This window comes from Dama dama, chromosome 20 (genome assembly GCF_033118175.1).
Source record: "Dama dama isolate Ldn47 chromosome 20, ASM3311817v1, whole genome shotgun sequence".
NCBI classification, from domain to species: Eukaryota; Metazoa; Chordata; class Mammalia; order Artiodactyla; family Cervidae; genus Dama; species Dama dama.
Window position 1 is genome coordinate 11137028 of NC_083700.1, and position 13960 is coordinate 11150987.

General features: G+C 46.7%; 1 protein-coding gene across 1 annotated transcript in view; it reads right to left on the minus strand.

Moving 5' to 3' along the window:
- ATP1A4 (ATPase Na+/K+ transporting subunit alpha 4) overlaps positions 1-13960 on the minus strand; it is a 31446-nt gene that overhangs the window by 4475 nt on the left and 13011 nt on the right. Inside the window, exons 11-18 of the mRNA XM_061119806.1 lie at positions 12999-13188; positions 12686-12858; positions 7065-7201; positions 6519-6669; positions 6081-6249; positions 4345-4499; positions 4067-4190; positions 2684-2829 (exon numbers count right to left, since the gene is read on the minus strand). Coding sequence (XP_060975789.1) covers positions 2684-2829; positions 4067-4190; positions 4345-4499; positions 6081-6249; positions 6519-6669; positions 7065-7201; positions 12686-12858; positions 12999-13188 — 1245 coding nt within the window. The remainder of the gene's footprint in view (positions 1-2683; positions 2830-4066; positions 4191-4344; positions 4500-6080; positions 6250-6518; positions 6670-7064; positions 7202-12685; positions 12859-12998; positions 13189-13960) is intronic.

Here is a 13960-nt window from a genome sequence, read left to right on the forward strand (position 1 = left end):
TTTGAAAATGTGTAGGACCTAACAGTAATGAGATACTACAGATAGAACCTCATGGGATGTGGTCAGAGTTGTACTTGGAGGGAAATATAGAGCCCTAAGGGCTTCCTGGTGGTTCAGTGATAAGAGAATCTGCCTACAATGCAAGAGATTCAGGTTCGATCCCTGGGTTGGGAAGATACCCTGGAGAAGGAAATGACACCCTGCTCCAATATTCTTACCTGGAAATCCCATGGACAGAGCAGCCTAGAGGGCTATAGTGCATGGGGTTGCAAATGTTGGACTCAACTTAGAGACTAAACTACCACCACCACCATAGAGCCCAAAACAATAGAAAACAAAAGCTGGAAATTGATGAGCCAAGCACTGAACTTAGAATGAGAGCAGTCAGCACATTTCTGTGCATCAGATCATACCACCCGTCCTCTGCAGCCAGCTACCGAATCCAAACCACTCCCATCATCACTTGAAAATTTTAGTTTCTGACTCACTGTCCTTCTAACTGCGCCTGTCCTCATTTTTAGAGATTTAAATATCCGTGTTGATGATCCTTCCCATACCGTGGTCTCACAGTATCTTCATCTTCTCCTCCAATGATATACTCCCTTCCCCACCTGATTGCTTGCTCCCTTGATTAAAGTCCAGATGTATTTTCCAATAGCCACATTTTTTTTCTGTGATTTCAGTTTCAAGCACCTCTTTTCTCTCTGTTCACCATCTTTATCTTTCAATCTCACCTATTTTAGTATCCCAATTCCAGCACTTCTTTGGACTTCTCTTGGGCTTACAATCTATGGACCCAGTATGTTATCTATTCAGCTATTATCTTTCTCCCTTCCCACCCTGTGCCCCTAACTAGAATATAACCTCCACAAGAGCAGTCTTTTGGCTATTTTTGTTCACTACCATGTCCCAGGGACAAAACAGTCCCCGGTGCATAGAAGATGCTCAACAAATATTCGCTGAATGAATGAATGGTGACCAATTGAATTACTGCCAGACGTAAGGAGCTATCTAGCAGTATGTAGGGTATCTCCTAGGGAGGAAGCACTATACTTGATAATCTGAAGATTACAGCAGTGGAAGGGGCGTAGACCTTGCCTTTATGGCATTTATTTGGCAGGGCAGTTGTTCTCAATCCGTTTTGCAATATCTTAAGACGTCACTGATAAAATTAATTTCAATTAACATCAAATTATATCAGCGACGTCTTAAGATATTGCAAAACGGATTGAGAACTAGTTGACTGTAAATAAACATATGACAAGCTTCATCTTGGTAGCAGGGAGATGGTTTTAAGATATAAAACTAACTAGGGGCTTGATCTGAGGATTGAGGAGATGTTGACAAGGTACAGAGCAGTGAGGACTCTGGGCATCTTTGGACCGTGCTAGCTGGGAACATTGGCATCTGTCGGCCTCGAGGCTCAGATAGTGGAAATCTGTTGGAGAAGACTCTTGAGAGTCCCTTGGACTGCAAGGAGATCAAACCAGTCAATCCTAAAGGAAATCAGGCCTGAATATTCATTGGAAGGACTGATGCTGAAGCTGAAGCTCCAATACTTTGGCCACCTGATGCGAAGAACTGACTCATTGGTGCTGGGAACGATTGAGGGCGGAAGGAGAAGGGGACAACAGAGGATGAGATGTTTGGATGGCATCACGGACTCGATGAACATGAGTTTGAGCAACTCCGGGGGTTGGTGATGGACAGGCAGGCCTGGCATGCTGCAGTCCATGGGGTTGCAAAGAGTCGGACACGACTGAGTGACTGAGCTGAACTGAACTGTGTGTGCAGGCAAGCGTTCCAACAATGTTCTTGGTTTTAACATACTTTTGAGAACCCTGCAGTTAGCTTGGTTTGGAGGCATCATGGTGACATGGGAAAGTGCTGGGCAGGAATCAATCTAGAATTCTTGTCCAGCTCTTGTAGGGATTCACTGTAGGGCTTTGAGCAAGTCACTAAACCTCTCCAGGTTCAGATTCCTCATTTTTAGGATGAAGAACAGGCCATCTTGTCCTCCATGGACTGTATGTGAAGCCTCTGGTCCTATGATTCTAGCAAAAATTGGTGTCACATCTCCCACTGTCCTAGAAATTGGGATGGAAGTGTTCACAAATACATACTTACTAAAATTCTTAAATGCATATTTTTGGATAGAGGGCTTCAGTTTGGACCTCATTTATCTTGGGTGTTAGGAATGACTAATACAGGGAGGCATCCTCTAAGTTTAAACAGTTTAGAATGACAAGGAAGAGAATATACAAAGAAAATAAGTTTTCAGATTTAAAATCCTATTCTTTGATCTCCCATGGAAAAGGAGAATAACAGGAGAAAGAGGATCCAGCACTCATTTCTGGGGCAATGATTATTACAACCTGGAAATCAGCCTCCCAAAAGTTGATTGACAAAGAAGATTTCCAGGTCCAAGGAAGCCAGAAAGACCCAGGAAGATATGAATAGGCAACAGACAGTAGTATTTAACAGAAATGAAGTCATTGTAAACAAAGAGAAGAATGTTTGCTGATGTGATCAGAGGTTGAGGTCAAATGTTAGAAAGCTCCTGTAGGACTGGAGATGAGGATCATCTGTCTGCCTGGTGTCTTCAAAAACTTGCTAAACCCCTTCCTCCTGGTTTCTTCTTCACGCTTGTTGGCCACCATCTACTATCTTGCCTCTCACTCACCCACTGCTGTCCATAGCTGTCCTCCAGGTCATTGATGTATCGATTTTCCCAGCTGACGCGGATGCCCAGCAGATCAGGAGGCTTAAAGCCATTTTCAGCCAAGATCACAAAGTAGGTGAAGAATCCTGCCAGAGCCTGGATCATCCCTGTCAGTGATAGTTACAGGTCAGGGGATCCTCGCTCAGAGGAGGATCTCAAAAGGCAGGCCACAGAAGAGGCGGTGCCTGGGACTTGCTTCTAGCAGGGTTGATATGTGTCTGAGCTGTAATGTTGAAGATTCATGCCATCAATGATCTGATCCTGCCATCTCTGTTGGACTTGCCTCCCAAGTCTGACATTGGTTTCTAAGCTGTAACCCAGAGTTATGTAACCTTAAAACTGGAAAGGACCTGAGGGGGTTTATCCTCTCTCTCCACTGAGTGGATGCTGGACTCCTCCCTCTCCATTTCCTCTGGCACCAGGACACTCATCACGTCCTCTCTTCCCCTCACATTTCTCCCATCTGTTCCATGCCTCTCCCTTAGTGAAAACCTCCACCCCCCATGCCTGGAAACCACAGCCACGGCTGCTGCTAATGTCTGCCTACTGACCACAGAGCTGTCACTGTGCGGGTACTTGTGCACAGTGATTCTCCCAGCAGTTCTGAGTCATCATTTACGTTTCATACGTGGGAAAACTGAAGCATGAAAAAGGCTCAGTCATTATCCAGAGTTGTACAGGTAGTAAGTTGTGATCCTGAGGCTCAGACATAGATATGGCTCCTAAATCTGTGCCTTTTCTATGTGTTTCCATCTCTAAATACTGATAGTGTCTCCTCTGTCCCTATCTCTTGCCTGTACCCCCATTGTACCTGGCTACTCAAGAACAATGAAGTGTCTTTCAAGACTTCAATCTACTATAAATACTACCTGTTCCACAGCCTCATTTCCCACTACTTCTTTATCAGATAAGCACTCCACCAACTTGATTCATTCACTCTCCAACAACCAGGTGTCCTCTGGTCCCCCACGTCTGACTGTCCATTTATTAGCTAAGCCCTGTCTTCCAGCACCAAGTTTAAGTCATGCGTCATCCACACGGCCTCTCTGACTGTCCTCAAGGTTGGTGAGTCCTGCTGCCTTGTACTCCTGTTGTGTGTCCTATCTGTATTCAATATGTGGCACGTGGAAAGCAACCTGCCATTCTCTCATGTATGTCTGCACCTTTCCACCTGGATCCTTAAGTCAAGAGCAGATCAGAGATCAGTGGTTTTTTGTGCTAGGGCCTAGCACAGTTCGTAATTAAGAAAATAGCTCCCTGAACTTCCAAACCAAGACTGGCCTCATGACCCTTCTGGGGCAGCCTCTCCTCACCCCCTTCCACCCCTCATTCCTGCAGCCGCACCAATCTGTCCGTAGGCCATGCCAATGAGACGGTGATTCACCAGCTTATCAGTCTTTGCGTTCCGTGGAGCCCTCTTCATGATGTCACTTTCAGCTGACTCATAAGCCAGGGAGATAGCAGGGACCTGGAGGATGGAGGGTGGAAGCAACAGGGGACACACAGTTCAGAAGGAAACTCAGAGAAGTCACTCAAGCTCTGCCCCTCCGCCTGACACAGATTGTGCCCACTCAGTCCGTTTCACAGGAGTTCCCCGAGCTGGGCCCCAGCTTGGCCCTCACCATGTCCGTGCCCAGGTCAATGCAGAGGATGGTGATGGTGCCCAGAGGCAGGGGGATGCCAAGGATGATGAACATCAGGAAGGGGGTGATCTCGGGGATGTTGCTGGTCAGGGTGTAGGCGATGGATTTCTTCAGGTTGTCGAAGATCAGGCGGCCTGGTAAGGATGGTCAACCTTCTGTGAGCAGCACAGAGACGTCACGCCTCCCACAAACCAGCTCCTGGGCAGAGAGACCGCTACAAAGCAGTGTCACTCAGCCCGAGAAAGGGTCTTAGGCCTTGGCAGCCCCAGTTTTGTTTCTAAATTGTGTGACTGTTAGTTAAAGCCATGACTTAAGCCTGTCAAATTTGTATACTCTGTGTTCTTGGATTCAACATGGCTACTGTCATCTGATCTCTGAAAATTAAGCAGGCTGGGGCCTGGTTAATACTTTAAGATGTCTGAGAATTCCAGTATAAAAGCCCTAAGAAGATTAAGGGTGGATTTGCAGCAACATGGATGGAACTAGAGATTATCATACTAAGTGAAGTAAGTCAGACAAAGATAAATATCATGACATCACCCATATGTAAAGTCTAAAATGTGACACAAATGAACTTATTTACAAAACAGACACAGACTCACAGACATGGAAAACTAAGCTTATTATTATCAAAGGGGCAAATTATATAAATATAAAACTGAATCACTTCACTATACCCCGGAAACTCACACAATGCTCTAAATCAATTATACTTCAATTAAAAAAAAATTAAGGCTGAAATGGAAAAAGCCTGGGTGTGGGTTCCAGTTGCATTTTCTGCCATAACTAACTTGTGATCTTGGGCACCCCTCACCTCTCTGAGTTTCATTCCTCCTGCATTGCAAGATGGCTTGAATCCTTCCCTGACAACCTTTTAAAAAAGTGTCACCCCTCCTTCCACTCCCTGCTTTACTTATTTTTTTTCCATTGCACTTGTCTTCTTTTATTATACTGTTCAATTTATTTTCTATCTATCTTAATTCACTAGAAATTAAGTTACCTGAGAGCAAGGAGGTGTCTTTTTACTCCCCATTGTTGAATCCCCAGCATCTAGAATAGTGCTTGATACATAGCTGATGCTCAAAAGTTCATTGAATTGAGTGGACATACAATACTGAGGATTATACAAGGTCTCAATACTGAGGATCATTCACAGTCTCAATATAATGTTAACCATTATTATTACATGGATTGTAATAGGTTTTAATCCATAGCTCCAGGCAGAAATGAGGGAGCCCAGGAAGCAGAAATCTGGGCTTCACCAATGGGAGCTGTCTCTGCGAAAGAGGGGACTTGATTTGGCTCAAGCAGTCAGGCTCCAAATGACCTTGATGTGTCAACATCATTCGGACAACAGGTTGCCTGAAAGTCCTCCTGAGATTGTGAAGTACAGAGTAGTCTTATGGGTATGGCTACACCCTGAAACTTACAGTAGGCCCACTTGAATCTCCACGAGAGAAGCAAACAAACTATACTGCACTAGAGCTGCCCTCTGCCTAGACAATCTGGACTTTCCTCCAATCACATAGGGTTCCACATAGCAATGGTCTAAGGACCAGCTGAATCCAATTTGCAAAATTGTGACTTAAAGTGATTTCTCCCAGTGTGTACAGGAGGTTGGAAGATGGGCAAAGGAAATGAGAATAATGTGCATCAACTCTCACCTGAGTCTGAGGGCCAAGTAAGTCCCTACCCTGGGCACCCTGCTTCCTCACCCTCCTCCACACCCGTGACGATGGAGGCAAAGTTGTCATCCAGCAGGATCATGTCGGCGGCCTGCTTAGACACGTCGGAGCCAGCGATGCCCATGGCGATGCCGATGTTCGCCTTCTTCAGCGCCGGGGAGTCGTTCACCCCATCCCCCGTCACCGCCACAATGGCTCCCTGCGGGAAGCACAGAGGGGGTGAAATAATTACTGCGTCAGGTTCAGGACCCGTCCTAAAGGTCAGCTTCTGTTTCTTGAGATAGCTTCTTGGCCCTTCCTTCTCCTGCACCTCCTGAGATGGCAAAACTATCAAGGAGCCCCCAAATAGATGCCTGTCTCAGGGGTTCACAATCGGATGCTGTCTGGCTCCTCCTCCAGCCCAGCCCACCTGTTCTTCTGCTTGGTTTGGGGCTGGGTGACTTCCCAAGCCTCCTTGGTCTCCCTTACCAGCCTCTGACATCCCTCTACAATAATGAGCTTCTGCTGGGGCGAGGTCCGAGCGAACACGATCTCAGTGTGGTTTTGGAGGATCTCATCAAGCTGCTCAGAGTTCATATTCTTTAGTTCTGAGCCATGCACCACAATGGCTTGGGCATCCCTGAGGAAGAGGAATTTCTAAGGGTTAGTTCCAGGCATTGAGAATTCACCAGGCATCCTGGTACCCTCAAACTCATCTTTGCTATAACCTCCTTGTTTCTTCTTTCAACCCCATCTCCTCAATGTGTCCGCAGCCATGCACTCTCTCCAGATCGACATACTGTGTCCCCACCCCCCACCTCTTCCTCCCTCTTCCCTACCTTCTTTCTTGGCCCGCCTTCATCTGAAAACCTACTGACATAGTCGCTTGGTCATTTTCCTATTATGTTTTACTTTTCAGTAAGTAAATCATGCATGTCCTACCTACAGAAAGAACCTCTGAAAACTTTAGTTGGTGGAGCAAGCTAAGGATGGAGGGGGAAAAATGGTATGTCTGAGTTCTTTAGGGGGTCTCACCTAGGATTGACCTTGCTGATAGGGATCTTGAGCCGGGCTGCAATGTCCTCTGCTGTCTCAGCGCCCTCTGAGATGATGCCCACACCCTTGGCAATGGCCTTGGCTGTGATGGGATGATCCCCTGTTACCATAATCACCTGGGTTGGGAGGGGAGGAAAAGAGAGCAGAGTCATCTTCAGGGAGGTCCCCAGTCCTTTACCTCTCTCTCCAAGAGCTAAGAGATCACTGCTGTCATTCCACAGGGGTTTAAGTAGCTCATTCCCAAGAACTTGGGCTGTCAGTCAAAAATCTTGCTATGTTAGCTTCAACCCTTGTGGGGGGTGGGGGGGGCGGATCAAGGCCATCAGACCATAAAACATAGGACAAACTGGACTCTGGTTTCCCATGAATAAATCAGGGATTTGAGTGTATTTACTATCTTCAAATGGAGAAGGAAATGGGAACCCACTCTTGTATTCCTACCTGAAAAAGCCAATGGACAGAGGAGCCTGGCAGGCTACAGTCCATGGGGTTGCAAAGAGTCTGACATAACTCAGCACGCACAAGCACACTATATTCAGAATTTCATGTATCGCTCCAGAAGCTATTCTGCCTCTTTTTTTTAAATTATTCTATCTTTTTAATTGGAGGATAATTGCTTTACAATGTTGTGTTGGTTTCTGCCATACAATAACTCAAATCACCGATAAGTGTACATATACTCCTTCCCTCCTGAATCTCCATCCCACCTCCCACCCCTTCCCACTCCTCTAGGTTGAGAGCACCAGGTTGAGCTTCCTGTATTACACAGCAACTTCCCACTAATTTTATATATGGTGATGTAGCTGTTTCAGCGCTGCTCTCTCAATTTGTCCCACCCTTTCCTTCCCCTGTTGTGTCTCTAAGTCTGTTCTCTCTGTCTGCATCTCTATTTTTGTCCTGCAAACAGGTTCATCAGTATCATTTTTCTAGGTTCCAAATATATGTGTTAATATACAATATTTGTTTTTCCCTTTCTGACTTACTTCACTCGGTATTACAGGCTCTAGATTCCTCCACCTCACTAGAACTGACTTAAATTTGCTCCTTTTAACGACTGAGTAATATTCCATTGTATGTATGGACCACAACTTCTTTATCCATTCATTTGTTGATGGACATCTTGGTTACTTCTATGTCCTGGCTGTTGTAAATGGTGCTGCAATGAACCTTGGGGTACCTGTGTCTTTTTGCATTATGGTTTTCTCAGGGTTTATGCCCAGTAGTAAGATTGCTGGGTCATATGGTAGTTTTATTCCTCATTTTTAAAGGAATCTCCATACTATTCTCTATAGTGCTATACTGCCTTTTTAAGCTCAAAGACAGAAGCACCTACCCATAGAGCGATGGCAGTAAAGGAACATCTGGAAGAATCCATCTGCCTAGCAAACTTTCATCCAGACCCAAGTGCATTCTGATCCTCACTCTCCCCCTCTTCTTCCCACGGCCTCCTTGTGCCCCTGTGTTCTGGCCCTTTTCCGGGTACCTGGGCCCAGCCCTAGTCCTACCCCTTTCCTCCCCAAAGATCAGGTGCCCATGCGTGTGGTCTTCTAGCTTTCTGTTCTCCTAACCCTCCGCACATTGTCTGTGTGTGATGGCTTGTCTGTCTCTCTCCTCTGCTGGACCGAGAACTCTGAGGGCATGGGGCCGTGCCTATGATTCATGTTAAGTTTCCAGCTTAGCATAATTCCTAGCGCAGAGTAATCCATCAACAAGCAATTATAGCATGAAGAAAGGATTGCTTCCTGGGAACCACTGCCCGTGGTTCCCAAGTGCCCTCTAAGCACATAATTCTCAGGCTTTGGTGTGAGGGAGAAGGAAACTGACTGTGGCTGAACTGAGGACAGGGGTCCCGGAAAGGTCCGTCTATTCACTCCCAGAGCGTGGAAATAAGCCTTGAAGGGGTTTTCCCGTGAGCCCTCCTCATTCCACACTGGCACTGCTGACTGGCTGGGGGAAGTGCTAACTAAGCTGGGATTCCCAGGGACTCAGGCAAGGTGCGCTATGAGCAGTTCCCCCCTCATCGGTTTCCAATGCCCTGGCTCGGCTGTGAGGCACTGGGGCCTCACAAAGCTCGGCCTGTGGGGCGCCGGGAGCATCTAGCAGGGAACCTCACCAAAGATTCCAGGTGTGGTTCAGACTGAGTCCTCAGTGACGGCTTTTTAGGCTTACAGTGCCCTGGACATTTCCCAGTAGCTCATTAAGAATGACGTGTAGGACAGTTGTACCTAGCCCTGCCTGACCAGAACTATTGTTCTACGGCAGTTTCTGGAAGTACCACCTCTATGCTAGCCCGGAGAAATAAAAGCAAAGTCAGTCACCCCAAGAGTGAGTTCCTAGGACACAATTTCACAGAACATTGAGATGCATTCACATAATAGAAGAGAATGGCTCCCTTCAAAATAAAAGGCATCTAGTAGTTTCTGGAATTCGTCAAGTACTAAAGGAATTTCATGTCTCACTTCTTGCTGCTGCTGTACCTCTGGTGTTCCCACGTACACTTGCAAGTTGCCTTCCTTTTTCCCTTGGGCCCTCTTCCCCCAGATCAGACCCACTGAGAGAGAGCTTCCAGCGCTAGTGACCTTAATTTCAGGTGCTTGCTGCTTGGCTGCAATTCTTAGAAGAGGCTGAATTCATAGCTAGGGCCAAGTAGCCTCATACTGCTAAGGGCCTCAGGTAGTGGCAAATATGATGGGATAATTTTATTTTTAATGATTTTGTATTCTTTATTAAAAAAAAAAACTTTTCATTTTATATTGGAGTAGAGTCATTTGGCTTCCCAGGTAGCTCAGTGGTAAAGAACCTGCCTGCCAATGCAGGAGACATAAGAGATGTGGGTTTGATTCCTGTGTCAGGAAAATGTCCTGGAGAAGGGCATGGTAACCCACTCCAGTATTCTTGCCTGGAGAGTCCCATGGACAAAGGAGCCTGGCAGGCCACAGGCCATGGGCTAGCAAAAGAGTCAGACAAGACTGAGCGACTAAATAACAACATAGCCAATTAATAATTGACTTAAAATTAAACCTGACAGTTTCAGGTGGACAGCAGAGAGACTCAGCCATATATATACACGAATCCATTCCCCACCAACTCCCCTTCCATAATGGGATAATTTTACTTCAGTTTTCTTTTTTTGGCCATGCTACACACAGCATGTGGGATCTTAGTTCCCCAAGGAATCAAACCCACACCTCCTGCATTGAAAGTGTGGAGTCTTAACTACTGGACCATCAAGGAAGTCCCTTATTTTAGTTTTTTAAAATCATTCGTTCCTAAGGCCTGAACACATGACTATCTGAGAAACACCAGTCCCACCGTCAATTGTAAAAAAAAAAATTTTGCTGCCCCGCAGCTGTTATCCAGCCTGTTTCAACAGCTTCATCACATCCATCAGCTCTGCATCAACACCACTTTGGAGTTAGCCTTGGAGGGTGCTCACCGCTGGGACAACACTCTGTGTGTGTGCTCAGTCCTGTCCCACGCCCTGTGACCCCAGGGACTGTAGCCCGTCAGGCTCCTCTGTCCATGGGATTTTCCAGGCAAGAATACTGGAGTGGGTTGCACTTTCCTTCTCTAGAGGATCTTCTTGACCCAGGGGTCAAGCCTGAGTCTCCTGTGTCTCCTGCACTGGCGGGCAGGTCCTTCACCACTGAGCCGCCTGGGAAACCCGGCCCCCTGTAGAGCCACTACACTTGGCCCTCCTTGCAGGACAGCCTCCTGTGTACATCTTACACTCCCCGAAAGGGAAAAGGGAGTGATGCAGAATTCCTCACCAGGCCAGCCAAGTTTCTGTCAGCTTCAGGTCCAGAAGAGGTAAGAAATGAAAATGTAAACCTGTGCCCAAAACAAGAATAGGCCCAGGAAGCACCAGCCTTTGCACTTCAGGTGCCAACTCCAGACCCGCCCGGATCCCCTTCAGACTGTGACCTATCCCAGCTCGCTCTGCCTGTCCAGCCGTGAGTGTGTCCTGCGCCGGCAGGCACCTGCCTCAGGTCCATTCTTTGTCTCCTGGGTAGGCCTCCCCACCTGTGGACACAATTATAACTCTCCTTCTTGCTAAAGAGATCCATAAACTCCTGGATGAAGTAAACTTTAGACTACCTCCATAATATCTATACTTCTCATCCCAGCAGCCCACCTGGAAGCTGAGAAAATGCAAATGAACCCCTTCTCCATTTAGCTACCAGAGTACGATGTTGTCGATCTGTGGAGGACTATCAAGATGTACGGTTACCCTGTGCAGATGTGTTATAATGAACCACTGTTCCACCCCAAAACATCTTGTAGTAATCAGCGAATTCACACAGAATAGTTTCCTCTATCCATTCCTCGGTTCCCACTACAGTGACCAATCATTGTACTTAGCGTGACCCAGACTGCTCATAGACAAACCGCCAATGGTTAAAGGTCAAGATGAAGTCAACTCTGACAGAGAGCAGCCAGTTCTCCTTAAATACTTCCAGCCCCACCCCAACTCGAACCTGCTCTCCTAAATATTCCAGAATATCAAGTGTGAGCAGAGAGCTGACAATACCTAATCTATGAAGATGTCCAGGAGTCTTAGAATTTGACCTTGGAGGGAGTTCTCTGGTGGCCTAGTGGTTAGGATTTGGCACTTTCACTGCAGGGCCCTGGGTTCGATCCCTGGTCGGGGAACCATCCCGCATGCGAGCCAAAATACAAAAGCAAACAATCAAGCAACAACAACAAGTGGTAGAATTTGGCCTGGGAAAGTGGAATACAGAGCATCTCAGAATTAGAGGAATTTTACTGCTGCTACTCCATGAAGTCCCAAGTCCTCTTCTGACTGAAGGGGAGTTCCCGTCTCTGGGTTTGCTCTAGGACCACTTCGTTTCAACTTCTAGCTCTTGCTCCTGGACATACACCTGTTATGGCAGCTGCTCACCCCGAGTCAGATCCGCCGAGGGGCCCAGCTCTCAGTCTCTCAATCTCTCAGTGTCTGCCCCAGGACCCCAGCCCACTTGGCTTCACCCTTTTGACAACCCACTCAGCAGTACATTTTTATGACATCTTCTAGCACTTCGCTACTTCTAGTGTGGCCTGCAGACCAGCAGCAATCGCATCACCTGGGAGCTTGTCAGAAATACGCAATCTTGGGGACTTCTGGACTTACTGAAAAAGAATTTGCATTCCAATAAAAGCTCCAGGCTATTCAATGCACATCAGTTTGAGAAGCACTCTCCTAGAGCTTCGGTTCTCAAACCTGTCTGCACACTGGAATCTCTAGGAGAGTTTTGAAAAATACAGATACCTGGCTCCCAATTAGAAACTTGAAAGGGTCTGGTGTGTGGCCAAGGCATCAGAGTTTTAAAGCTCCCCTGGTGATCCCGTTTTATTTTATTTTTTAATTTTATCGAAATATAGTTGATTTACAATGTTGTGTTCATCCCTTGGTGCTTCTAATTCAAGACAGGATTCTAACTACAGAGGACACACTATAAAGTTCTCTCAAGACTAAAACTTATAAGCTCAAGGAAGCAGAAGTCAGCTCAATTAAATGAAGAACCTACCCTGTCCAAGGTTTCCTACTGTTGATCCAGGTTAGGATATGTGAGCGGTGTCTGGATTGCTCCGGCACTTACCTTAATCCCAGCACTTCGGCACTTGCACACAGCATCAGGCACGGCAGCTCGGGGAGGGTCAATCATGGAGATGAGCCCCACGAAACAAAGGTTATTCATGGGAAAGTTGATTTCACTGGTGTTAAACTTGAATCCCTTGGGGTAAGTGTTAGGCAGATTCAAGAAGCAGAACCCTGGAGAGGGACAGAAGATGGGACCAGTAGTCATTCCACTATGTCTCTACCCGCTTGCCCCAACCTCCTAGATTCTTCACCCCACAAATAATGAAAGTTTTGACGTCACTCTGCAAAGGCTTCTCCCACAGCCGCCTCACCTAGCACACGTTCCCCCAGACCTCCCAGATCCAAGTAGGCGTTTTGGAAGGCATCCTTCATTTCATCGTCTATTGGGTACTCCTGCCCTTTCAGAAGGTAAGTAGAGCACAAGTCTAAGATCCTCTCGGGTGCCCCCTTCATCATCAGGACGTGGGCCTGGGAGTTGTCTTCCTGAAGGTGGATGGACACCTAGGGAGAGGAGAGGAAGCTTCGATGGAAAGAGGCGAGAGCGAGGGTTGGGTCAGAGAAGCGAAGTTAAGCTGTGTCATACCTCCATTTCCCTTGTCCCCTGACCCAGCACAGCCCTCCTCCGTGCAGTCTTATCTGCTCTTTGGTGGAACTCCTCCCTCCTTTGTAGGACCCCACAGCCTGGTATTGTTTGCACACGAATCTCTGTTATTGTCTTAAGCACACTTGGAGCTGAGGGAAGCCCAGGCACTCTGTCCTCTGGCTTCCTCTCTGCCTAAGTGGCTAGAGAGTGGAGACAGCACAGTGAACAGGAAGAAAACTTAGAGCCGAACACCCGTGTTCTCGGACCAGCAGGAGTGCTTTCTTAGCTTTATGACCTCGGGTCTGTCCACTCAACCTCTGCAAACCTTAGCTCCTTTGAGAAAATGTAAAAGATCTGTGATGCCCACTTCATTTGGCTTTTATAAAAGAGAGAGAGTATTAATGAAGAATATATTGAAAACAATGACAGTTCTTTACCATGATGAGTTGAGCCTGAAGGATGGGATTAGGATGAATAATAATAGTAACATTTATTGAGCACTTACTATGTGCCAGGCATTGTTCCAAGTGCTTTACATGAATTGTCATTTTAATCCTCCCAGCTACTTCCCTGTGGGGTAGGTACTATAAATTTCTTTATAGATGACAAAACTAAGTTTAAGCTGTGTCCAGAATCACATAGCTAGAAGGTGGAAGGAATCCAGGGAAGAATCCAAGCTCTCTTAACCAG